General features: G+C 34.9%; 2 protein-coding genes across 4 annotated transcripts in view; both read left to right on the top strand.

Annotated features, from left to right (window-relative positions):
• Window positions 1-4,973: 4,973 nt before the first annotated feature.
• On the top strand, window positions 4,974-9,539 carry LOC148596683 (uncharacterized). Its single transcript, XM_088563589.1, has 3 exons — window positions 4,974-5,425; window positions 7,092-7,262; window positions 8,616-9,539. Exons 1-3 carry the CDS (start codon window positions 5,104-5,106, stop codon window positions 8,840-8,842), a joined length of 720 nt encoding a protein of 239 aa, XP_088419715.1. The 5' UTR covers window positions 4,974-5,103; the 3' UTR covers window positions 8,843-9,539.
• A 6,688-nt stretch (window positions 9,540-16,227) lies between these two features.
• LOC148596682 (scavenger receptor cysteine-rich domain-containing protein DMBT1-like) overlaps window positions 16,228-27,064 on the top strand; it is a 40,141-nt gene continuing 29,304 nt past the window's right edge. For 2 of the 3 annotated variants that reach the window (XM_088562794.1, XM_088562792.1), the window contains exons 1-10: window positions 16,228-16,321; window positions 16,769-16,814; window positions 17,560-17,598; window positions 18,211-18,231; window positions 19,065-19,088; window positions 19,760-19,795; window positions 20,513-20,654; window positions 22,000-22,157; window positions 23,383-23,421; window positions 26,850-26,867. In XM_088562794.1, coding sequence (XP_088418920.1) covers window positions 16,295-16,321; window positions 16,769-16,814; window positions 17,560-17,598; window positions 18,211-18,231; window positions 19,065-19,088; window positions 19,760-19,795; window positions 20,513-20,654; window positions 22,000-22,157; window positions 23,383-23,421; window positions 26,850-26,867 — 550 coding nt within the window. In that variant the 5' untranslated portion in view covers window positions 16,228-16,294. The remainder of the gene's footprint in view (window positions 16,322-16,768; window positions 16,815-17,559; window positions 17,599-18,210; window positions 18,232-19,064; window positions 19,089-19,759; window positions 19,796-20,512; window positions 20,655-21,999; window positions 22,158-23,382; window positions 23,422-26,849; window positions 26,868-27,064) is intronic. The other variant, XM_088562793.1, reaches the window with a different exon arrangement.

The following is a 27,064-nucleotide window of genomic DNA, read 5'->3' as shown; positions in this document are numbered from 1 at the left end:
TAGCGACTTCGATATCCCCTCATTTAAGGAAAGCTGGTCAAATCAGACGGTACCTTATAATAAAATATCGATAGTAGGAAACCAACTATTCCGCAAAGATAGCATAGTTTGTTTGGGTGGGGGTGTTGTTGTGTATGTAAGATCCAACATCGACGGTATCTGGCGTCCCGACCTTTGCGTTGGTCAATTAGAACGTTTATGGTTAGAAATAAGACTAAAACAGAAAATCGTGTGATACGGTACATTTTATGTTCCACTAAATGGAAACGATAATTTATGGGAAGAAGTCTCCGAGGTAAAAGTAAGTTTCAACTTAAAGCTTGTGATGCGTCCTTAAATTAGATGTAATTTTCAATCTGGGGAGTGGGGGTGTGGGCTTTGTTTTGTCTTTTTGGTTCTATTCGGCGGATATATAAAGTTTTCTCCACTCCCTTAATATTTTGCAATATGGTTTGTTAAATTAGTAAATCAATCACTTCAATGTAAGAATTCTGTATCGTTTCTTCACTTGAACGTGCAAAGCTGTTCATTTGTTTGTTTGTTGGGGTTTAACGTCCGAGCAGCAATATTTCAGCTTTATTCAGACGATGAACATGAAATTGATGGGAAAATGAACATGAAAAGATGATGAAATGAAAAAAGGATGGGACACAAGGACAGTGTGGTCGACAAATTCTTATTGCCACTGGAAATAGGGAGAGGTGGATAGGGTCGGACAATTTAGCCTTCTGTGGCGGAGTCCTACGGTTCCTACTTCGGGAGAATACCACAGTAGATTTAACACCCGGACCTGCACGGGGCAACGTGCAAAGCATATTCAACACCCCACCCTAACGAACTATGCTAAGTTTTGGTTGAACGTGCACTTGAGCAAATATCAATTGAACATAGCGACTTCGATATCCCCTCATTTATGGAAAGCTGGTCAAAACAGACTGTACCTTATAATAAAATATCGATAATAGGAAACCAACTATTCCGCAAAGATAGCATAGTTCGTTTGGGTAGAATGTTGTTGTGTATGTAAGATCCAACATCGACGGTATCTGGCGTCCCGTTCTTTTTGTTGGTCATTTAGAACGCTTATGGTTAGAAATAAGACTAAAAAAGAAAATCGTGTTATACGGTACATTTTATGTTCCACTAAATAGAAACGATAATGTATGGGAAGAAGTCTCCGAGTCTTTAGAATTAACCCAGAATACCGATAAAGACATTATTGTAACAGGTGATTTTAATATTAATCAACTATCTAATTCTCCAAACAATAAAATTAAAGATCTTCTTCAAATGTTTAGCCTTCAGCAGTTAATCAGTGAACCTACCCATCTTACTGAAAACTCATCACCCCTTATTGACCTTATCATAGTAAATAATCCAATAAACCTGTTGATCACTGATACCAAGGCAAACAAGGCATGATAGTCCAAATAGTTGGGAAATATTCAGTAAAATAAGAAACAAATGTAATTTAGCCGTTACAAATTCGAAATCTGACTATTATAGCAACATATCAAACAAAATAATAAATGATAAGATTAACGCAAAAAAATAAATAAAAAAAAACTGGTGGAAATTAGTAAAATCGCTCTTGGGAAATTTCAATACACGTAAAATACTTACTATAAGGATTGGTGACGATCTAATCGACGGTGACATAGAAAAGACGTTGATTTTTTTATGAATATTTCAATGATCAATGTAGGGTAGACGACTCGAATAAGACCCAACCAGAACAAATAGAACAACAAACTTTATATTTCCTGCCCTCTGTTAGTATCACTAACGAAGAGTTGAAGATATCCTTAAATGCTAAGACACAACTAAAGCTGTTGGTCCTGACAATATAAGTCTAAGAATTCTAAAAGAATAATCGTCTGTTTTGAAATACCCTCTCAGCAGTTTATCATGTCCATGCATTAGGTAGATTCCCTTTAAGTTGGAAACTGGCAAATGTAACCCCTGTATTTAAATCGGGTTCTCAAAACGAAATAAACAATTACCGACCCATATCTTTAACAAGTGTCGTTCGGAAAGTCATGGAAAGATGTGTCTTTGAATATTTATATAACTATCTTCGTTCAAATAAAACAAAAACTTGGAATCAGTCTGGATTTACACCAGGAGATTCAGCCGTCAACCAATTATTAAATATAACTATTGAATTTGGAAAAGCACTTGATCAAGGAAAGGAAGTAAGAGTTTTCTTCTGTGATGTCAGTAAAGCATTTGATAAGGTTTGGCATCGAGAACTGATTTGTAAATGAAAGACTATTGGAATTGGCAATGATTTGATAGAATGGTTTACTAACTATTTGCAGGAAAGGGAACAGCGTGTCGTTATTAACAATTATTTTTCTAAATGGATGTTGATAAGAGCCGGTGTTCCTCAGGGATCAATAATTGGTCCTTTATTGTTCCTTATCTTTATAAATGATATCCTTACCGAAATCAAGTCTACCATTAAATTATTTGCTGCTGATAATAGCCTGTATCTAATCAGCTGCTCTTACTCTTCACGGTGACTTAAACAAAATCCATTTGTGGTCTGGCTTGTCACATTCAATTCCCGTAAAATAGAAAGCATGACATTCTCTAAAAAGACCAACAAACCTGATCACCCAGAATTGTACCTTAATAATGACATCATAGTCCAAGTTAAACAGCATAAACACTTAGGTATTACAATATCCGATTATGGTGGGTGGAATAGTCATATTGATATTATTACAACCAAAGCATACAATCGTTTAAATATATTACGAAACTTTAAAGTAATTTTGGATAGACAGACCCTTGAAAAACTCAAAGTTGAAAAGATTCAAATTGATGCAGCAAGAATAGTTACAGGGGGTACTAGATTAACATCAATTAACAATTTATATATAGAAACTGAATGGCAGATATGATGTGTTCCGCGAGAAAATCACAAGTTAACACTAATGTACAAAATTTTGAACAATCTGACACCGCCTTATCTTCAAACTCTGATTCCTAACAGAGTAACCTAAATCCATAAGTAAACAACTCGTAATTCTGACCTAATCCATTCAGTTTATTGTAGAACATACCAATATTCAAATTATTTTCTACCTTTCACTATTCGATTATAGAACACATTACCAAATGATATTAAGACCTCGCCATCAGTCAAAATTTTCAAAACTCATCTCGAAAATGAGGTAGTCAAAACAAATATATTACTACTGCGGAATCACGCTAAGGTAAAATCCTACGTCTTCAGTGTAGCGAGCTAAATAAAGACATTCTTCCATCCCCAATGCAGCGAAATGGAATATGCAAATCACTTCTTACTCTTTTGTCCATTATATCAGTCGCGTAGAAGACAAGATATCTCAGCACTTCAACTTCCTGATCAACAGACTTCAAATATTCTCCTATTTGGATCAAATGAGATGTCGGATGAGTAAAACGTTGAAATGTTTACCAAGGTTCCAAAATTTTTGAGAAAGGGCAAACGCTTCATATTATCAACCTACATTACAGAGTTACTTCTTTTGAATAATTTAGATAATTCCTTATGATCTGGGTAAATACATAGAGCATTAAATACCTCTTCGCTTTGCACCAAACTCACCAAATGCACGTTATAAGCACTAGAGCACTACTTCCTTGAGCTATGCTATATGATATAATTATTATTCATGATTTCAAGAGACGGATATGATATAAGACTTTAAGTCTTGTTTCTGAATCCTGTGATTAATTCGCTATTTTTCGTTTCATTCTATTGTTTTGGTTTGATGTTAAATTATGCAAATTACTTAATAAATATGTTTAGGTTGTGAAATCCCATTTTTGATTAAGGAGGTAGACCTACGGTAAGGGACACAACTGTTACAAATCATTGGAACGTTTGTATTCACCACTTTACATCAATCTTATATAAGCATAAAAAAAACTTGGACTGATTTCATTCTGTTTGAAAGGAAAGCTTGAAAATCTTTAATGAAATTAAATATGATACAAACATATCACTGATATAAAGAGTTATTTTCCTTATCCTAGGTCAACCTCATTAAGTGACGACACGTACAGCCAAACGTCAACATTAGTAGCATTCTCTATAAAAATCAGAGAGGAAGTGATGCATCCTATCAAAAAAACACTGAGTTTAGTTGTATTTCTTGTTAAGAAACCGTTGTAGATTACATAATCAGTCTTTTATCGTTTTGGGGGTTGTGCTTTCGAGATAAAATTTATATAAATTGGGCATGAAATTAGTACTATGCAAGAGTTATCGTTCCTGATTTGGTTTCATTTGGTTGATTTTATTGAAAAATTAAAGTGTACTTTTCTAAAAAGACCCCAAAAAAGCATCGTCTGATCTATGGTTTCTTTGAATCACCTAACCATGGACAGTGTCAGAATTTTGAATGGACTGGTACTTTAAAAACCGCCTTCCCCGTGCAGGTCCGGGTGTTAAAAGAATAGGCCTGCAGCAGCTTGTCGTAAGAGGCGACTAAATAGTGCTCAGAAACCTAGCCGGGGGCTAGGCGCTCTGCCAACAGAGCAACTGGGATGTGTGCCCCAGGTGGTGGAATGGGGTACCCCTGGCGTGTTACATGCTGGGGTTGTCAGGCTATAATACGGAAAACCTGACCGAAAACCATAGTGGTGCACCGTGTTGGGAAAGATGCCACGTTCCTTGCACGTTAAAGAACCCTGCTGTGGTATTCGATAGGAGTAGGAACCTTTGCGCTCCGCCACAGGAGGCTAAATTGCCCGACCTTACCCATCCCCCTTTTTCCAGTGGCAATCAAAATTTGTCGACCCTATTATCCTTTGTGACCCATCCTTTTTTTTCATTTCATGTTCATTTTATCATCCATTTCATGTTCATTGTCTGAATATAGCTGAAATATTGCTGCTCGGACGTTAAACCCGAACAAACAAACAAACATAAACACCGCCTTATTGATACTACTGATAATACTGATGTTATGAAAATCTTATCTAAAGGAAATATGAGAAGTCATAGCTTTTTTATCAAGATAGCGCAATGTATGATATAAATGTCTCAGCTTAGATGTTAATGAATATAAGTCTTGTTGGAATCGTCGTAAACAGTGTCTTAACGCAATGGTCTATATCTTTGTAAATAGCCTTAAATTGCTATGCATTGCTGTTTCACTAGGTGTGGGATTTGAAATTCGGTACGACTTTTTCAATTATGCAGACTCCAGCTGCCGAACAACAATATCAGTATACAACAAGAATCCTTCGGCTTCTCGCTTACAATGCGCAGCGCTGTGTATCGCAGACGTGGACAGGGCTTGTTATAAAGCAATATGGGATTCTAAGAATAAAATGTGCATGTTACATGCTCAAATGGCTGATTATGGATCAAGTGAAACTATTGACGTGTTGTCCGGTTGGCAGGTATACAGAACGATTTCGAGAGGTGAGCTTTATGAAAAATTGGGACTTCCATTACTTACTGAAAACCAGTTTATATACAAGGTATAATGGTTAACATTACACGCAATTCAAGTAAACATTGATTATCTATTGACTCGTATCGATTTCTACAGGTTTTGAAAATTCAACTTTGGGATTAGGTACGTTTATATGTACCTTTCTGACTGAGTGTTTGTTTAACGTCCTATTGTTTCAATTTGTCCTTCACCTGGTAAATTAACGATCAGTTTATATTGATGTTTAACAGAGGAATTATCTGAACGGAAGTTTAAATGCGCAGGACTGGTTACCGTATAACTGGTAATTTTCCGGGCGTAAAATTTCGCGATGACTACCCCTTGAGTAAGGGATATTAAATGTTTGCGATAACCATTGTGTGCGTCTTCAAATGAAATGGAAAGAGCAATTATATGAAACAAATACCTGGACTTAAATTTGCGAGTTTTTATTTCGCGATCTTCAAAGCCTCGCGAATATAACGGAAACTAGAACCTCATGAAAATTCCCCGATATACAGTATGTTGCACTGTTACGATATGTAGTCATTTCAATTGAACTAGGTTTCTTGGATGAGTTTTCATCAACGTCTTTGCTGCTCATTTGTAATAGCCCTACAAAATATTTTGAGCTAGGCTTTTAACACTAATAGACACTACCACTTATGAATAACATAATTTCTCACGTTTATTTTTTTATAAAAAGATAATAATGGAATGGGGTCCATGACAGCGACCACGTGACTTGGGCTGTACACAATGTAAAATCAGCATTTAATGGTAACCCTTGATTTGTAAACGAGTTTTCTGTTGTTACACACAACACTGTCACAAGAACAATTTTGCATATTAATTTGAACCATAATACAAAGTGTATGCTGAATAGTGTTTCGTCTTAATTCATATTAGTGTTTTGTTAGTATTAATTTCAACATTTTCGTAGGAATAATGTAATTTTTTTTCTAATTTGTTAGTGTTATTTACAACTTCGAGTGGTTATAGTTTAGTATCCATGACTTTTTTCTTGTGATTTAATAAAAAAAACAATTCAGCATGTTAAATCATTGTTCAGTAATGTTTTCGTTTACCTTACGAATTTATTTAGGTATAAATCGTACAAGTAAAATTGCTCAGATGACAGATTATCAAGTTTTAGTTTGATATTTCATACTCAAACTTTAATAAAGATACATTAATAATCGGACATCGATATTTCATTTCAACTATACTATTCTAGCTTGTCCCCAAACGCAATGAATATCTGGATAATTTATTGGAGAGGTTGAATAACGTAGATGTGATGCTAAGTGACGAAGTAACCCTGATTTGAGCTAGTGTGGTAAACTTGTTCCGAATTCAATCCCTAAGCGTTTTCGGCGCAAATTATTTTAAAAATTATTTAATTATTTATTTCCTCACAATAACCAAATCTTATTTATATTGTTTAGATTTTCTCAAACATTTATTGCTATAAAGAAACCTAAATCAATTTTGTGATCGTCGGATCGATATTCCAAATTGTTAATGACGCCAAAAAGTTAATTTCACGAGAGAAAAGCTTTGTAACAGTACAAGTGAAATTGTTACATACACTGGGAAAACTCCATTATTCGCTGTTCCCTAATACACTGCAATAATACATTGATCTCGCAGGTTGCTCCAATATTGAATATGAGTACCACAAACTACCAAGCATCTGTTTAAAGCGATATAAAGAAGTTAGTACCTGGGAGGCTGCCAAATCTACTTGCGAAGGCGATGGAGGAAGCTTAGTAAGCATTACCAAACCAGAGACACGAGACCTCGTCTACGATTTGGCTCAATGTTCGTATTTAAATAATTACAAATGAAGAGTTCAATAATTTATTTAATTAATTCCTCTTTTATTTGTTCTTGTTTTTTTTTTCTTATATCAAATAATATTAATGTAAGGTATGTAAGTCTCGTTCTAGTTTCATTTCCCTTACCGGAATTTCCGGTGTAATTTTTTTGAAATCCGAAGACCGATCTGTACATTTTTGTTTACTTCCGGGATCTAAAAACGCTGCAGGTAGAACGGTACTATTTCTCTTTATTTTAAGTTGGCCTTTTGTGTACCCTACTTAAGTAAATACTTCCGGAAACTGTGATGGGACAAATTGTGCTGATACCCAAAATTATGTATTAATTCCAGGCTCTAACATTATTATACTTAAAAAAAATTGCATTATAGTTTTTGAAAACCATTTGATATAAATATTATGATTTTTTTTTAAAATTCATGTGCCATTCGCAGAAAAAACTTTGACCCCAAACATCATCTGCTTAAAATACCAAAGAATCGAGACGGTTTTGTTATGACTTTGATCGCAAATTTAGTTATGGAAATCAATACATTACTTGAGAAAAGTCAGTTTATAGCTCCATCATTGTTTTTAAGGTGTAAAATTTTCAAGCGCTTCACTATGGTCGCTATATTACCGTTCTACCTGCATTTTCTATTTAATGATTATTTCTTATATATTTTTCATGTAGAAATAGATATTTGCCATTTTCATCGGTTTTTACACGAAAAAAATATATTGCTTTTCGTACTTAACTCATCGCTCTGTAAGTGTTCATGCATTTAAATGGTTAACGCGAACCCATTCTCGTGAAACCACGGAGTCACATGACGAGACTTCCATATCCTATTAGATTTATAATTTAGTTTCACTCACTGTTACTTAAATAATTTTTTTATAAACGAAAATGAACTTTTAAATTGTGTTCAAAACTGAATTTTATATAATTTCAACGTTAAAAGAACATGAATTTTCAAACAAAGTTGAAAAGGTTTTTAGAAGTAAAACAATAAAGATTTATATTTTCAAGTTTAATCTTCGTAGATATTTTGAAATATCTTTGCCGAAGAAAACGTGTTTTACGTGTCAGTTTATCAAATATGCTGTGAAGGTATTTTCTTATTACTCTTGTAAAATAGTCTTGGCAAAATTTGACCCTTTCCAATTTTTTTTTCATTATTTTTCCTTCAAGGAGCCGCTACAAAATTTACCAAACATCCACTTTCTATTGGCTGTAAAAATTATGATTGATTAATTAATTTATTTATTAATTGATTGGTTATGTATCATATGTGCGACGCTTATCAATCAATAGCCAATAAAATTTGCGTTTTTAAACTCTTTGCAATTCAAGGTAATCGGAGAAACTGGATTGGACTTAAGAACGAACACTGGTTAAACGGAGATCCATTTATCAACATATTTGGGCCATCTACTTCTTTAAGCTACTATGATCACGCTTATACAGAGGACCCAGAACAAGGCTGTGGAGCTCTGGACATGGCCATGGATGAAACATTTGTAATGCATAGTAGTTGTAACCTTAGGAAATGGAGATATTACATATGTTCAATACCCTAAGATAATAACACCACTTTCATTTCGGTTAAGTTTCACATCGAAGGAAATTTGGTCTGTATTCAATTTATATATAAAAGAGACTTGTTAAGATGAATAGTTGTCGTTACTACTCCAATTGTGCGAACTTGCTTTGTCTTGTATATTTTACACCCGCCAAAGGCGGATATCGTCTGCGTTAACATGTTGTCCAGTGATTTGACAACCCCATGTTCAATAGACAGTTATGATGGTCACCTTGTGAAGAAATGTTCAGTTTTAGTTTGTGCGTAAGGGGGAGGATTTTACAGGTCACCCAAAATTTTGGAGATCGCATGTTAAATTCTGAAACTAAACATAGTTGTTTGTTACAATTGTTTCAAAGTCCGTATATCTTTTTTTCTGAAATTCTACTTTTATGAGTTTATGACTTAATTCATACAATAAACTTCAAACTATTTATAATTTTTATAATGGATTAACGGTCTTTGTATTCTTTTGAGAATTTAATTATACATAAAGAGTAGAATTTCATATTTTATATAACATTTCTTTAGATGTCAAAACTGTAACAAAGAATTGTATTGCTACTCTAACTTTTCATCTATATAAAATCAAATAAGGTACAAAAAATCCATGAATTGTGAAGAAAACTTCAGAATAACATATGATACATATACACCCTCATACATGGGGACAGGCATATTATGTACTTGTAGCGCAGATGTTTCTTAAATATTCTCCTTTTAAAGTTATTATTGTTTGATATTAAATAAACTTTTTGGTATGTTTGTTTGTTTGTTTGTTGGGGTTTAACGTCCGAGCAGCAATATTTCAGCTATATTCAGACGATGAACATGAAATTGATGATAAAATGAACAAGAAATGATGTTGAAATGAAAAAGGGATGGGATACAAGTACAATGGGTCGACCAATTTTGATTGCCACTGGAAATAGGGAGAGGTGGATATGGTCGGGCAATTTAGCCTCCTGTGGCGGAGCCCTATGGTTCCTACTCCGGGAGAATACCGCAGAAGGGTTCTTTAACGTGCGAGGAACGTGGCATCTTTCCCAACACGGTGCACCAATATGGTTTGCGGTCAGGTTTTCCGTATTATAGCCTGACGACCCCAGTATGCAACACACCAGGGGTACCCCATTCCACCACCTGGGGCACACAACAGTTGCTCTGTGGTCAGGGCGCCCTAGCCCCCGGCTAAGGTTATGAGCACTATTTAGTCGCCTTTTACGACAAGCTTAGCGCTGCTGCAGGCCTATTCTTTTGACACCCGGCCCTGCACGGGGCACTTTTTTGGTATGAATAATTTCGTTTACAGTATCACAAGCTGCTGCATTAGAAAAGAATTTTCTGGTGAATCTTTACATGGTTTTACTATACTTTGAAAAAGCTACAAAATAAATATCAAACGAGTTCCAATGTGGCTGCCGAGCTGTTAAGTCTGTGAAAATCAGCTCCACAGTCTTTGTAGTTTTTTGACAGATATAGGAAGTGCTACGTTTTGAAAATGGTTAATGGTTTTAAGATGAATAGAGGACAGCAGGAAGCTATTTTGTTTCCAAAATTTTGTGTTATATTATGGAGTTTTGGACCCAAATATGTTTCAATTTGTTGGATTTGTTACAGTCCAAAATTGATTTATAAATATTTCTTACTGGCTGTTCTTCAAAAAGGGACAAAAGTGGACAAAACCCCAAGGGTAGAAAACCATACACACAGTTCAGACACTATTATCAGCACGAAAGGATTTAGAAACTTCTAAAATTTGAATGACTTTATCTTTACATAGTATCACTATATTTTGAAAAAGCTACAAAATAAATATCAAACGACGTCTTTTCGATGATGTCCCCGAAACTATCACCAGAATAGAAGCTTATGTAAATGTAATACTTTTGATTCTTAAGTGGCAGTCTCTGTAAGAATCCGGCAGAAAACCAACCACATTTAAGTTATAATCATCAAATCCTATGAAACTGCTTGATATATTTTAATCAAAATTAGCTTTAATGTTCCTTAGAGTACATTTCACAAAATGTTATTGCAGACTTTTGTCATCTTCTGCGGTCTCTTCTATGCTTTACATCTGCCATATATCTGACTACTGCTTTAGGTGGGTTATTTTAATTTTTCAAGGGAACATGCTTTTTATCTACCAATAAAATTGTTTTTGAAAGTATTTTTGTTTTGTATTACCTTGCACTTTGAATACCTTAGTTTAAACATATTTTATTCAGAAATAGTTTGATTACAATAAATTACAAAACATAATAGTAATAAGACAAAGATTCGGAAACAAACATAGCTTATACTAAGTCCGTTTCATTATAAGAATGACAATTTGGTTAGCACATGTTCTATTGCACACTCACATGTTGAAGAATATAATATGTGGCGAGGGGAAAATAAAGTATTTAGGAAAAAAGGGAGGAAATGCATTAATACGTAGTTGATTATAGTTAGCTGTTCACAAACCGTTTACTGTCTACTATATACTTTTGCACACTTGTAAATATATACTTATTTTGTTCTGAAGTTAGAGCATCTGATCCATGAAGCAAAGCAAAATTTTTGGAGTTGATGGGATTGGTAAATCTAACGACAATATGTACGTCTGACGAATTGCTGCATACTTGTTACAGTGAAGAAGATAATGGGCTGACGTTTCAGATTTACCGCATGTACAATATGGGTTATCGACAAGATTTCGTGCAAATAAATGAACATTCAAAGAACTACTATCCATACGTAATCGTGCATGGAACACCTGACCGATTCTACTGCCGATATAGAAGTATGTTGGGCATTTTACGTTCTGAACTTTCAAATAGTTCTTGGACGTTTCTAACGACGACGCCTTACGAATGTCGACAGGCAAGTTGTTCCATAATTTGACACTTGAAGGTAAAAAAGTAACCAGAATAGATATTGGTTCTCGTACGTATTTCTGCCACGTTGTTGGAATGTCGAGTAAAATGATGATGCAGGTCCGAAACCGTGTTGGTATCAAATTACAAAGATAGTCAGGAGCTTTCTCATGCACCATTTTATGAATCAGAAGTTTATGATTCTGTCAACGATCTACGAGCTTTTCCCACCCTGTCTCAACGTATAATTTTGCTATAGAAGTTAGTTTAGTCCCACCCGTTACTATTCGCATGGCCTCGATTTTTTCAGTCAAATATTCTATATTGTTGTCACAGATGACGTCGCCATATTCCATTAGTGGTCTACCGTACGAGAAATACATTTTTTCGAGTGTAAATCTATCAAGAACTAATCTCAAGCGACGAAGTGCATTTACACGGGTAAACGCTTTTCTGACAATATTGTCGATGTGATTATGCCACGATCCGTTATCTGAAAATGTTATATCCAAATGCTTATGGCTTGTCACTTCCTTTATGTCATGATCGTTTATCTTCAATACCGGATGTACCACTTGTGTAGACTTGCGCGAAATATGCATCGTCTCGGTTTTCTGTGGATTAAATTTAACCAGCCAAGTAGTTGCCCACTGGTGAATTTTCGCGAGGTCATTATTTAAGATATTCGCGGCGATAGCAGGCCAATCGACGGTTACAAAGAGGCTAGTATCGTCAGCAAATAACTTAATAGTTGCATTTATGTCTACAACGATGTCGTTTATAAATATAATAAATAACAGAGGTCCTTGCGGTACGCCGGCATTTATGGGTGTCCATTCGGAGAGAATATCTTTTTACCAGTCTAAACAGTGGTGTCCTATCTCGAGCCCTATTTGGTTTGAATCCTTTTAATTTATCACCAAAACAAATTATTTCCCTTCAAAAAGATGCCCACAAAGAGCGCAACTTTCGTATATGTTATTAAGACAAATACGAACGTGGAAAAATGAAACAACGCATTTTGGGTTAAAACAACATTTCTACACTCTATGATATGAATTTCCAATTCTTTAAAGAGCTCTTTGTAGAATCTGTGTGCAACAAAATCCTAATTTGACGTTTTACTTATTTCTAATGATTTGATGTTGTTGCCGAGAATGTTATCCTTTTTCATTTCTTGTATGTATATTTGAATTTTTATCAATGCTTTCATCGGAAGGTGACCTTTGATAGTGACTCTAAAGTGATCAGATATTTCATGCAATGATAAGTGGGCGAAGTCGAATTGATTTTAAATGCTTGTGATTGTTTAATACCATACAAGTAAAAATAAGTCAGTGTCTTCACCTTGCTCTTATCGATTGTAGTATTTATAATTTAATCCTGATTTGATGTTTGTTTGTTTGTTGGGGTTTAACGTCCGAGCAGCAATATTTCAGCTATATTCAGACAATGAACATGAAATTGATAAAATGAACATGAAATGAAAAAAAAAAGGATGGGTCACAAGGACAACAGGGTCGAAAAACTTTGACCGCCACTGGAAAAAGGGGGATGGGCAAAGTCGGGCAATTTAGCCTCCCGTGGCGGAGCGCAAAGGTTCCTACTCCTATCGAATACCACAGCAGGGTTCTTAACGTGCGAGGAACGTGGCATCTTTCCCAACACGGTGCACAACTATGGTTTGCGGTCAGGTTTTCCGTATTATAGCCTAACAATCCCAGCATGTAACACGCCAGGGGTACCCCATTCCACCACCTGGGGCATACATCCCAGTTGCTCTGTGGGCAGAGCGCCTAGCCCCCGGCTAGGTTTCTGAGCACTATTTGGTCGCCTTTTACGACAAGCCTAGCACTGCTGCAGGCCTATTCTTTTAACACCCGGATCTGCACGGGGCTAATCCTGATTTGAAAAATAACATGAGCAGACATATAATGTTTAGAAATAGAAAAGACCAAACATATTTGAAGACTGGTAAAGGAAAAAGAAAGAAACAAGGAGAACATGCTTATTAAAAGATGTTGCAATTCCAATCACGATTTCCAATAAAAACTATTGCTCACTACTTAATGCTCTGGTACCACTTTATTTCCTTCTTATGAAATACGACAAGATGTTGCAAATCACACTCTGCCTACATGTAAATAGAGCGGTGCTAGTTCATTTTAAAAATTATTAGAAGTTGTGCGTGGCTTAGTAAACTGTACATAAGAACAATGAACATGTCAAAGTAGCAACATTCAAAAAGGTAAAAATGGCATTTAATACAATATAAATAAAAAATGTGATACAAAAATGAAAGGTTGGTCTAAATGTTCAAGCATCAGATCAGGGTTGAATAGCACTGGACAAGAGGAGAAATACAACTGTCAACCCAGATAAACGATAATCGATATCACTAATTCGTTATTGTGGTTTCATTGTGTTATCATTTAACTGATTAAGTTCATACAAAATATAGTACATTGAAATGAAGGATTACATTTTATATATACATTAATATTAAATGGTGTCGCATTTTCTCCTACGTTATCTCAGTATCAGATTTCTACTAATTGTGACGATATCATTCTGAATTCTATTATCAAGATCATAGTGCAATTACAAAGTAGATCAAGAATAATAAATACAAGTCTCATGAAAACTTTTATATAGTCAAGTCTTAGATAAGACACATTGAGAACCCTCTTTTTCATTGGCATCTTCATGACCTTATACTTCTATCTAGTTTAAGAGAATGTCTAGCATACAAGATATAGCATACTACACTTCTGATTTGGGCACACGGCACTACAAATCTATTTCCTATATCAATTTTAAATACAAATCCAAACCGGTCTTTTCAACTTTTAAATGATCTTCATGTTCACCTCCATTCCAGAAAAGTTCTTACATTGCATGGAGATCAACTATTATAGCACCATTGTAGATATTTTCTTGTTGGGAAACGTTTTTCTACATAAATGTTACTGACATTGCATCTTTTCTCTGTATATTGTATAAAACCGTAAACCAGTCCCGTCCAGATTTGACGTAAATGGTGAATGTGAAAAATATCTATTCGAGCCATGAATATTTCACATTACGGACAGATGGCAACGGTAAACAAAATTACGACTGCCTAAGTCAGACAAGATAATAATGAGTGTCATAGTAACTAGAAAGTCCAAGTTTAAAGAAAAGAATTGAAAACACATTTAGTGATTTATTCACTAAATTTTAGAGACGGGACAATGAAGCACAAACCCAACAAAAATAGGGGTATCTTAGTTCCAAATATTTCTATGCGAGTCGCTGTGACAAGTTTAGCTATAAAACTGTGGGCAGTGAATCGAAAATCCCAAAAATGCTTATTCATAAAAAATGATAGTTGACAATGAGAAAATCAAAGTCATCAGGTTTGTCATAGAGTTAAGTTGGTTACTTGTCTCTATTGCATATTACAATTTTGGCAAAATAAAACAGACAACAATAGGGAGAGTAATCAAGGGAACCAAGGTGATAGCGGTAATCAAACGAATGCAATCCAGGTACAAAGACCAGACATGGAAAACAGACACAAACAACAAAGAACATAAAGTAACTAAAATCATACACACAAAGTAACAAAAGCAAATGACTCCACTAAAAACTGGGATCATGGACCAGGTGCACCGGTAGGGTAAGCTGTTCAGAATGAAAATCATTAATTTACTTATAAAACTAAAAATGAGGAAAACAAGACAGCATACACTGAGAAACTGATACACATGAAGTGTTTTAACCAAAAACAAAAGAACAAAAAATACAGGAGTGACAGCAGGTGTTTTTGCGGGGTAAACATGTCCTGTTCCATCTATTGCAATTGAGTTATCGAGGTTAGCGCCAGGTTTGATAAGTTGTTACCGAGCAAGTCGTCAAGCCTAAACGAGGATATCTTGCGATTGAAACTTCATATCAGTCAGTCAAATTGATATCATCAAACATCGATAGTAACGATATCAATAAAGGCTTGACATACCCCTGTCTTAGGATATTTTTGATAGAATCTTTGCCCTACTATATGTTAGAATTTTTTTAAACGAACGTAAAGACACGTAGATCGTTTTTTAAACGATCACATAACCTTTCTGCACAGGTCTCTGGTGACCGGCTTCTTAAGGAGGTAAACCTAAAGTAAGGGAAATAACTCCGGAAATCAGTGATGTGTTTTATATCATATACAATTTCACCAAAGCCTTTGAAGCTTTCATTTGAAAAGAATGAAGTCAATCCAAGTTACTTTGGTGCTTACATGAGATCAATATAAAGAACCTGAATACAAACGTTCCAATGATTTGTAAGAGTTGTGTCCGTTACCTTAGGTCTACCTCTCTAAAATGCAGTCAATGGGTATGGTTCGGTGCAAGCTATATCATTTTATCAATAATTTCATAATAACTATAAAAAATATGTTATCTACTATGTATCTGCCTGATATATGTCATTTATCACTTATATTTATATATTGTGTTGTTAAGTATAAATGGGAAATAGTTATCTTATCAATTCAAACAAGGGTGAGTTGCTTTGCGTCATTTGATAATTCAGTATAGATAACAAACAGGAAGATGTCGGTTGTACATCACATCGTCTTTGTAAGTAAAGTAAAATTTAAATTTTTAGAAAGTTTTGAAATAAGTTAAAGTTTCAAAACGGTATTGCATTTTGAAATAAAGAGAAAACTAAAAATATGTCCATGTGCACGGTCAATACTGAAATCAAAATCGAAAATCGCAGAATACTGATGTACATCGGATTAATTAGGGGAATTCTTTGTGTTTAAAAAGTGTTCCAGATAAGACAAATAATAAGGAAGACAAGAAGTCAAATCAAATATATAGAGCGAAACCCCATCATCAAAGTCAGACTCTCCGGTAGAGTGGTCAGATCAATAAACGTCATCCATATGACCTAGCTGACCTCTGTCGCAACTTTTTGCACAAACCACGATAGTTAAATGACACACTTCTTGTTGCCAGAAGTAATGATATAATTTTCTTTCAGTTTTATGCATATGTCAATGAAAGCCTTTTATTTTACAGGTTGTAATAACTATCTTTCTATCCAATCAGTGTCAGGGTTATAAAAGTATGTATGCATTGTTTAAATGTTCAGACAAATAAGTAATTTTAGACTCGCAAATATAGATTAGGGTATATAAGAATCGCCCAGACCATTCGTCTTTACACATTTCCTGAAAGCACAACTCCTTCTAAACATATTTAGTGATTCTGATGAAGTGTTCATTATATGAAGATGTATATGAAAGAAAATAAATTTTGTCTGAGGATAATAAAAGAATATTATCGAACCCTTCATGTTCATCGCCTGAATATAGCTGAAATAGTGCTGCTCGGGCGTTAAACCCCAACAATCAATCAATCAACGTCGCAACGGAAGAGAAGGGTTTAGACCGCTGTAGATTTCGTTTGATATACCTGTACCAAGTCTGGACCATTGCGGTACCAGCTTCCTGGTGGTGTTATATCTATTTTGCCAGATTAATTTTGGACTTGACTTGATAAATGTTCTGTAATTTTGTTGTTACCCTTATTTTCTGTTCAAATAGACATTACAACGATAATACAACATTGTAATAATAATAATTATTTCTTTGTTTATTATTATTGCCATAATTATTCTATTATATTATACTTGGTTCCCTTGATTACTCCTTCCCTACAACAAAATACATCTTTGATATTTGGACAAACTTTTTACAGGTATGCAATATCGTGGTCTAAAATATAAATACTCATCACAGTTGTGTTAATTTATGTTTTTCCTGTTCTAATCTTCTTTCACGGTTATTGGTTTGCTCTTCAAATTGCAGGAGAATTGAAATGGTACCAGGGTTACTTTACCACAGAAGGTAACTTATTTATTGATACTTTAATCGTTACCTTTTCCTTGTATCAAATCACTCAATTCTGTTTTTTAACATTAAAATTATTCATTAAAATGAAATATATATAATACATTTGATGACTCTTTTCTCTATTTTTCTCCATCGGTAAATTATTGATACAGGGTAGATAATGTCAGGATGTACATGTAAGGGTCTTAACAATTCACAACAATATAAGAAATGACAAATTTGCAGAGCAAATGTTTGGTTGTTCTCTCAGTGGACTTGTACCGCTCTAACGTCTATGACAACACCGCCTTCACGCAGACCAGTGCCCTAGAACACTCTAGGCCCCAATAGATTCCACTGTTTATTGTATGAGAAACTCGGATCTTATTTAGTTTCAAATCGTACTTTTTCGTATCCGACCTGTTTCTCATTTGTTTTGCTTGTGACAACGTGGCGTATCGTGATATTATGCCGTAATTCTTAAACCCATAATACATTTGAGACTAAGTAACTTATAAGAAATTTAAAAAAACGACTTACATGAAAAATCAAAAGGAAATTATTTATATTATTTGCAGTTATTTATTGTTTATCACATTTTACTGATGTATATAAACGTTGCTTCAGATGAAACGACACCAACTGAAGGTAAGAATTTTTTCTATTAATGTGCCGAACCGTTTCGGTGGTCCTAGAGTAGCATGCTTGCCAAAAAAGGCGAGAAAGCATGAGTCTGATTCCTGACCGACGTCCACTGACTTTACAACTGGTGCTCAATGTTTTTCCACCACATGGTATTTAAAGAGTTGCGAAAGGTTGATTCATATTCAGAATAATGTGTCACATTAAGGTGGCATAAATATATGCTGGCCTTTTCTGTGAGCAAGCGCAATACAGATTCTGCTCCACGATCAGTACTGAACAGGGTCTGTTTGATTGATCAAATATTTTCATCGTAAATGCTATCTGACATATGACATGAAACCAAAAATAAAATTGATTCATTTACAGAACAAATGTTTGGTTGTTCCCTTTTTGGGACTCGAATTTGTACCGCCATGACATCTAAAGAACACCAGCTGTACAAAATGTTTGGTTGTTCCCTTTTTGGGACTCGAACTTGTACCGCCATGACGTCTAAATAACACCACCTATACAAGATGCAACACCCTAGATCACTCTAGGTCCCTACGTATTCTATTTTTAATTGTATGAGAAATTCGGATCATATTTAATTTCAATTCTATTCGTATTTTGAAGATTTTGTGTCCCACTTGTTTCTAATTTGTTTTGCATGTAACAACTGCCTAATCATGATATTTTGTTGTAATTCAGAAACCCATGAGATGATCGAGACCAGGTAAATTAATCAGAAAAGTAAAAAAAGATGTAAATAAAAAATCATTTATGTAATAATTTGGATTATTTGCACAAATTTATTGTATATCACATTGTACTGATTTATATAAACGTTGTTTCAGGTGATCAAACGACAACAATTGAAGGTAAGAATTTTTTCTATAAATGTGCTGACCTGTCTCGGTGGTCCTGGAGTAGCGTGACCGCCAAAAAAAAACAAAAAAACGAGAAAACAATAAGTCTGATTCCCACTATCTTTATAGTTGGTGGTCATTGTTACTCCACCAAGAGGTATTAAGATAGTTGCAGAAGGTTGATTCAGTGTCAGAATAATGGTAAGCATTAAGGCAGCTTAAATATCTGCTGTCCGTTTCTGTGAGCAAACCCTATACAGATCCGGCTCCACGTAAGAACAAGTATTCAGCAGGGTATGTTCGATTAATCAAACGCCTTAGTTCTGAAATGATATCTATCATATGACATGTACATGAAAAACAACCAAAACAAAAAAAAAACAAAAAACAAAAAAAACAAGCAAGTAAAGTTCGTGTTTTTAGCATTAACTATCCATCTAAGCAGAATAGATTGAACTCGGTGAAATAATTCAGAAAAAAATCAATTGGTACAAATACCAAGCCAGTATAATTTTAGAATGCATAACGACGAGGACTATCTTAAAAGTATATATTTACGATTTAGGAATCACTTTTCCAGAACCTTCTATATAGTTTTAAAACAAATAATGTTTGGTTTGCATTATCATAACTCGTCAGGAATAAATTGACATCACAATTGTTTTCTATTTTTATTTTGAAAGAAACGACGCACGGTTTCACCTTAGGGAATCATTATGGTAAGTAATGTTAATTTTTTATATGTTGAACAAAATGTATAAACCAATGAACAGATAGTTACACATCTCGCAATGTCCTTATAGCGTCGACATACTCGGAGGTCAGAAGTTCTTATTATATTTATCGAAGTAGTAACGAATGTAGGTTATTTTACGAATAAGAATACAGTTTTTGTTCTAAATGATCCCGAATATATGTTGTTTCATGTTTCGTTTCTAAAACATAATCTTCTAAAGTTATGCCTTCTCTTTACATGGCTCTTTTAATGTACACAGACAAATATTTTTACGTGAAATTCATGTGAATCGAGCTTCACGTGAAATTCACTAAACACGAATTCCATGGGAACATTTCGTGTGAATTTCATGTGAAGGCTCCATTCACCCTAATTTCACATGAACTCTGTCACTTAGTTTATTTGCTCAATTCAGATGAAAATCATGTGAAATAATTTTGCCTGTGTATAAAACTTCCATTTGAGTATTGTTCGAGTTGTTTAACTAACCTTTTGGTGCATGCGTACCTTGATTACTTGAAGATTTAAAAAATGCCATTAAATAAACTCATATCAATATTCATCATAATGTGTTCTTGAATCTTAAAACTTTTAGTGTGTTATGTATATGTAACCATCGTGCCAGTAACAATATTTTATATAGGTATGGAATGCTACTCGTTTCAGATAATATCTATTTTATTTTTTTAATGTTGATCAGGACACATTCCTGTACGCCTAACTTACGGTAGCTACGGATATTTGGAGGTATATTATAGAGGGCGATGGGGCCGTGTGTGTCATGACCATTATATGTCAGAATATCAGTTTAATCCTGTTTGTCGTTACTTAGGATATCCATCGTAAGTAAAACGAAGATAATATACTATAAGAGATGATATTTCTGAAGCTTTTTGTTTGTAATATGTTCTACGTGGGTCAAAGTAATCGATATACAGGACCAGGATATCGGTTTTTGACGATTTATCTGTATTGGTTTATGTTTTTCATAACTTGGAAGGGCAAGTAATGTAATTGTTTCCAAAAATAGTCATGAATTGCTTAGAAACAAGGACATACTCCCACAATTTTAAAAGAACCTCAGCCTGCTTGAAACAGATGTCTCAAATCAGTAAAATAATACGTGAAAATCGAAGGTTTCACTTTTCATTATTCACATGAGTTGACTCTTGAATCATTTTTACGTAAGCAGAAACAATAGGAAACAATAAGATTTTTGTTGCACGCGATAACTAAATGATTCTTCTGTTTTTATAGACTTTCTCAATTACACACTTACATGTTGTAATTTCAAATGTATTGATAATTTTGTGACTGGCAGATTGATATTCCAAAACGTCAGCGATATCGATTGATTGATTGATTGTTGGGGTTTAACGTCCGAGCAGCAATATTTCAGCTATATTCAGACGATGAACATGAAATGGTTGACAAAATGAACATGAAATGATGATGAAATGAAAAAAAAGGATGGGACACAAGGCGATAGGGGGTCGATAAAAAGGAGGAATGGGTAAGGTCGGGCAAATTAGCCTCCTGTGGCGGAACTCAAAGGTTCCTACTCCTATCGAGTGCCACAGTAGGGTTTTTTTAACGTGCGAGGAACGTGGCATCTTTCCCAACACGGTGCACCACCATGGTTTGCGGTCAAGTTTCCGTATTATAACCTGACAACCCCAGCATGTAACACGCCAGGGGTACCCCATTCCACCACCTGGGGCACACATCCCAGTTGCTCTGTGGGCAGAGCGCCTAGCCTTCGGCTAGGTTACTGAGCACTATTTAGTCGCCTTTTACGACAAGCTTAGCGCTGTTGCAGGCCTATTCTTTTGACACCCCGACCTGCACAGGGCGCGATGTCAATTAAGTTAACATCACAAGAAAAAATTGGGTTTTTTTAATTGTTGTCTTCGCCCAGAAATTCATAAATTATTTCACATTCGAGTAGACCTTTTTATTAAATCAGAGAGCATGCTCAATATACACTTCCGCGATATAAGGCTTGGGTAGAACAAAATAATTTTCTGCTCGAAAGTGAATATTGAGCATGTTCTACGCATACTCATCGACAGTTCCTCTGTTAGCATAAAAGGGTCTATTATCGAATTGAATCGCACAGGTAACATTCGATTCTCTGATAAATGTTTCTTAAAGCCACATTACAAATATCACTTTATATATTTTCAGTGCAAATGACATCTCAAGGAGATACGATTCTAGTTATGGTATACTGACTAATTTACAATGCGTTTCTAATGACTATAACGCCAATGGAATCGACCATTGTTCAGGACGTAACCTTGGTAACAACAACTATTGTAGTTACAAGATATATATAAGATGTGGTAAGTGCAACACCAAGATACATGCATCTTCTATGAAATGTTCCTTTGTCGTAGATTACTGACATGCAACAATTTAATCAAAGTAATGCCTGCATGCAGTCTATTAAAAATTATTCAAGATCGCGGTAAGGGTCAACATGAAAAATGAATGGATACGTTGTAACCAAACCAATACACTAGCGTAAAACCTAAATTCAAAATGATATAAAATCTTCAAAAATCACAAAAATGTCTTCAACAAATGTAACCACACGTTTTTGTAAGCTCTGAAAAAAACCCAACAACAACATTTGAAATAAAATCAACGGTAAATGTTCAATAGCAATTCTTCAAGAAAAAAATAAAAGGTGAAAAAAAAACACAAATTAAAGAAACCTTAATGACAAAATATCCACTCCTGATTATTGACTGTCAAATGTAAACAAACACACCATAAAATTCACTCAAAGAAGAATTCAACTCTCTCCAAGGAATACATGAAAATACACTTTATAGACGATAAAAATATCCGATCAAAGAATGATTGCAGTTACTGTAAGGCTTCTATCGTACCTATTATATAAATTAAATAGGTTTGCAAAAAGTAGTGAAAGCATCATTGGCGCAGGATTGTTAGCAATTTTGCAAAACCTTAAATTTCTTTTTTAATATATAGTGACTAATTTATTTCAGGAATTTAATGAACGCCCACATGGTTATTCACTTTTTATATGATAGCTTAATCGACTGTTGCGATTTGTACAACCAGAAGTTACTTTTAATCTTACTTAAAAGTTTTAAGCTTTTAAGATTGATAAAAGCTGCACAAGAATGCAGTAATTCGTTTAAATGTTATATACTGCATTTATTTTTTTTTCTCATTTTCTTAAGTTTTTTTCAATAAGAATGATTTAATCTATTGATGTTTCATTTCGATAAATAATATATTGCCTTTTCTAAACAAATTGTTATGTGTCTTGTTGTCCGTCGAAAACCTTTTGTAATTTATACAATATCATGTTACCTTTTGAAACAAAAGTAAAAATTGTTTTGCAAAGGTCCAAAGCCATCAGTGTTGTCACGTTACTTTATTTCATCATCTTAATTTAATACGAAACTTTGCTAATTAAACAATTTGTAATAAAAACATATATATACAGTATTGCCATGTATGATAGAGGCGTTATTTTCCTGTTGAAGTTTAATCTATTTTGCATCTATTTTAAATGTCAATTTTGTATTCTAGATAGCTTGACAACAGAAGCCACAACAACTAGCATTACAGGTAAGATATTGAATTATAAACATTTGTCTCAGTATTTCCGCGTTCTTTCAGTTATTGGGAAAGACTAAGCAAGATTCTAAAGAATGTAATTAAGGAAAAAAAAGAAGACAGGAAAAACGGACAGACAAAACAAAATAACATAAAATAACCAGAATAATACATAAAAAAGCAACAAAATTAAATGGGTAACTCGGGCTACACTAGAATCTGGGACAATAGACCAGGTTCACCGGTAGGTAAAGTGTTCCATGGTTTTCTAGAAACAACCACCTATGATTGATTGATTGATTGATTGTTGGGGTTTAACGTCCGAGCAGCAATATTTCAGCTATATTCAGACGATGAACATGAAACGGATGATAAAATGAACATGAAATGATGATGAAATGAAAAACGGGATGGGACACAAGGACAGTAGGGTCGACAAATTTTAATTGCCACTAGCAAAAGGGAGGGATCGGTAAGGTCGGGCAATTTGGCCTCCTGTGGCGAAGCGCAAAGGTTCCTACTCCTATCGAATACCACAGCAGGGTTCTTTAACGTGCGAGGAACGTGGCATCTTTCCCAACACGGTGCACCACTATGGTTTGCGGTCAGGTTTTCCGTATTATAGCCTGACAACCCCAGCATGTAACATGCCAGGGGTACCCCATTCCACCACCTGGGGCACACATCCCAGTTGCTCTGTGGGCAGAGCGCCTAGCCCCCGGCTAGGTTTCTGAGCACTATTTAGTCGCCTTTTATGACAATCTTAGCGCTGCTGCAGACCTATTCTTTTGACACCCGGACCTGCACGGGGCACCACCTATGACACATTGAATAAATCGGTTCTCATGGTGCATATGGATACGCCGTAACGATCCACGAGTTCATGATGACGACCATAAAACTTCTGTAGTGATGACTTAAATCTTATTGCAACACAATCCTGTTCCAGAATCCTAATGGTAAGAAGTCTAGCGCAGAACAAAATGTTTGCATTGTTACGGCAAGCTCATGGAAGGAAAGTTGACAATACGGAATGAAAAGTCATCACGTTTGTCGGATAGTTTCGTCAATAGTTTTCCTTTCCAATCGATTTATAAGTGTAGGACAAGATATAAGACTGACTTCACAGTGCCTGTAGTATCCTTTATTTTAAGTTATTTTGGGTAGATGCGATGTATCAAATCCCCGAAATCCGGATTGTTTAAAGATAATACGTCATATATATAGCGGAAACTGAGATTAAAAGATCTAGCTAAACGATATTATTTCTTTCGGATCAGATCAGCTATAAAGTCTCATGACAACCATATCAAGTAGTGAGCCCAAATATCTCAATTGAAAGTAAATTGATGTAATTCCACAGCACAATGGCAACCGAATGGCTTAAAACACCACGAATGCCATCGTCAATAAAAGAATTAATATAAATCAGTTTTTCCAACAGTTTTACTTTCTAGTCTTAGTCAGCCCTTAACGATAAATAATGACAGTCTTTGAAAATTACAAGTTAGAAGCTCTGGCAAAGAAAATCGTTCATGTTGTATTGAAACAGTTACAGTAACATATTCTATTCATTTTAACATGTACAATTACGGAGTTGTAAGTTTAAGAAAAAAATTTAGAATAACATTAAATTAACGCAAAGACGTATGTTACTATATTTATCTTTATTCGATATAACCTGAGTTGAACAAAGGTATATAGAAGACGAAATTACTTAATAAATCAATACATAGTATAATATAATCCTTTACAATCGACCTCTAAGATCAAGACATAAGGCTTTTTCAGTTACGGCGGGTTAACAGTAAAATATGAATACAGCTGAATCAGCTTTAGGATTATACCATTATAATAATAATAACATTATAAAATATTAAATTTTGATATTGAACATGTGCTTTACTTTACATTTTAAGCATTAAACACCTTTTTATTCTTTCTTAAAATGCAAATAGCAAATATCAACCTTATATTCTTGAAGAGGTAGACATAACTCTTAAAATCGGTGAAATGTTTGTATCTTATTCAATTTCACCGAACCCTATCAAGCTTTCATTTAAGCCTGAATAAAATCAGTCCAGGTTATTTTGTTGTTTACACGAGATTGATGTAAAATGCTGAATACAAACGTTCCTTACCCTAGGTCTACTTCCGTAAACTGCAGAGAAATACCAAATAATACATTCATTAACTGACTAAGTCAAGAATAAACTTGGATAATGAAAATACTACAATGTCCCCGATTTGAACCATGCATTTCAAAGTGAAATAGTGGGTGAGACCAGACTTTATGGCTAGCCAAGCATCCTGCTTCCATAATTCACGAGAATATCGGTGTACTTTTTTGTTTGGTCACAAAGGTTAAATCTAGTAAAGCAGTAGTCTATTGTTATACTAAACGACTGGGTTTGAAAAAAAACATCTACTGTTATTTTTTTTGTGTTTGGTATCTACTTACCTGCCAAAAAATCTTGATATCAACACAACATTATGAGATACAGCCATTATAAGTCGGATGACAGGACCACGTGGTGATTTTGTTTAGATCTGTATAGTTAGTGTAGGCCCTACCATATATTTTCAAATATGTCTTTACATTAGGCAAAGGATGGCGTGTCTGTCTTCTCCTTAATTTCCAACTCCAGAGGATTCATTTAGCAAACATAGTATGATTGATTGATGTTTGTTTTTGTTTGTTGGGGTTTAACGTCCGAGCAGCAATCTTTCAGCTATATTCAGACAATGAACATGAAATGGATGATAAAATGAACATGAAATGAAAAAAAAAGGATGGGTCACAAGGATAATGGGGTCGACAAATTTTGATTGCCACTGGAAAAAGGGGGGATGGGTAAGGTCGGGCAATTTAGCCTCCTGTGGCGGAGCGCAAAGGTTCCTACTCCTATCGAATACCCCAGCAGGGTTCTTTAACGTGCGAGGAACGTGGCATCTTTCCCAACACGGTGCACCACTATGGTTTGCGGTCAGGTTTTCCGTATTATAACCTGACAACCCCAGCATGTAACACGCCAGGGGTACCCCATTCCACCACCTGGGGCACACATCCCAGGTGCTCTGCGGGCAGAGCGCCTAGCCCCCGTCTAGGTTTCTGAGCACTATTTAGTCGCCTTATACGACAAGCTTAGCGCTGCTGCAGGCCTATTCTTTTAACACCCGGACCTGCACGGGACATGATTGATTGATAAAGCATCTTTAGTGTATCTGAAAGTTAAGTTAAATAACCTAGCTTCACGATTTATTTTATTGGAGTGCTCTGAAAGAATAACTCGTGCATATTAGAGACCAAGAATGGGTCGGGGTTGAATGCCTTTCTAGCTTTTTCTAATTCTTTTTCCTTTAAAATTTACACTTATTTATTTGTGTAAAGTGTTTGGCGTCAGAACAATGCATATAAGTTTTTTTTTCATATTTTACAGTTTCATCTGGACAAACTGGTAAGTATAGTGCATCACAGACACAGACTGACCTATTGCTATTTAAAGTGAATGAAGAATCGGTCACAGCTATACAAAAGTAATAATGTGGTAACGCATTGCTTAAGATCTCCCTGGAGTAACATGCATTCCCGTAGTCTGTTTCAAGGAGTTTATATATGAAATGGGAATTCCCGTCTGATTTTTTTTTAATCGAC

Source organism: Perna viridis, chromosome 15 (genome assembly GCF_037379345.1).
Source record: "Perna viridis isolate PV_CMFRI_1.1 ecotype Kerala chromosome 15, ASM3737934v1, whole genome shotgun sequence".
Taxonomy (NCBI): Eukaryota; Metazoa; Mollusca; class Bivalvia; order Mytilida; family Mytilidae; genus Perna; species Perna viridis.
The sequence above is the reverse complement of the archived record's forward strand: the minus strand, read 5'-3'. Positions and strand labels throughout refer to the sequence as shown.

What these genes read in the sequence shown, in the direction of transcription:
- LOC148596683 (XM_088563589.1), top strand. Translation starts at nt 5,104, where the DNA reads ATGGTCTATATCTTTGTAAATAGCCTTAAATTGCTATGCATTGCTGTT. An exon ending in ATACAGAACGATTTCGAGAG is followed by an intron (nt 5,426 to 7,091) that starts GTGAGCTTTATG and finishes TTGATCTCGCAG; the next exon opens with GTTGCTCCAATATTGAATAT. An exon ending in CGTCTACGATTTGGCTCAAT is followed by an intron (nt 7,263 to 8,615) that starts GTTCGTATTTAA and finishes TTGCAATTCAAG; the next exon opens with GTAATCGGAGAAACTGGATT.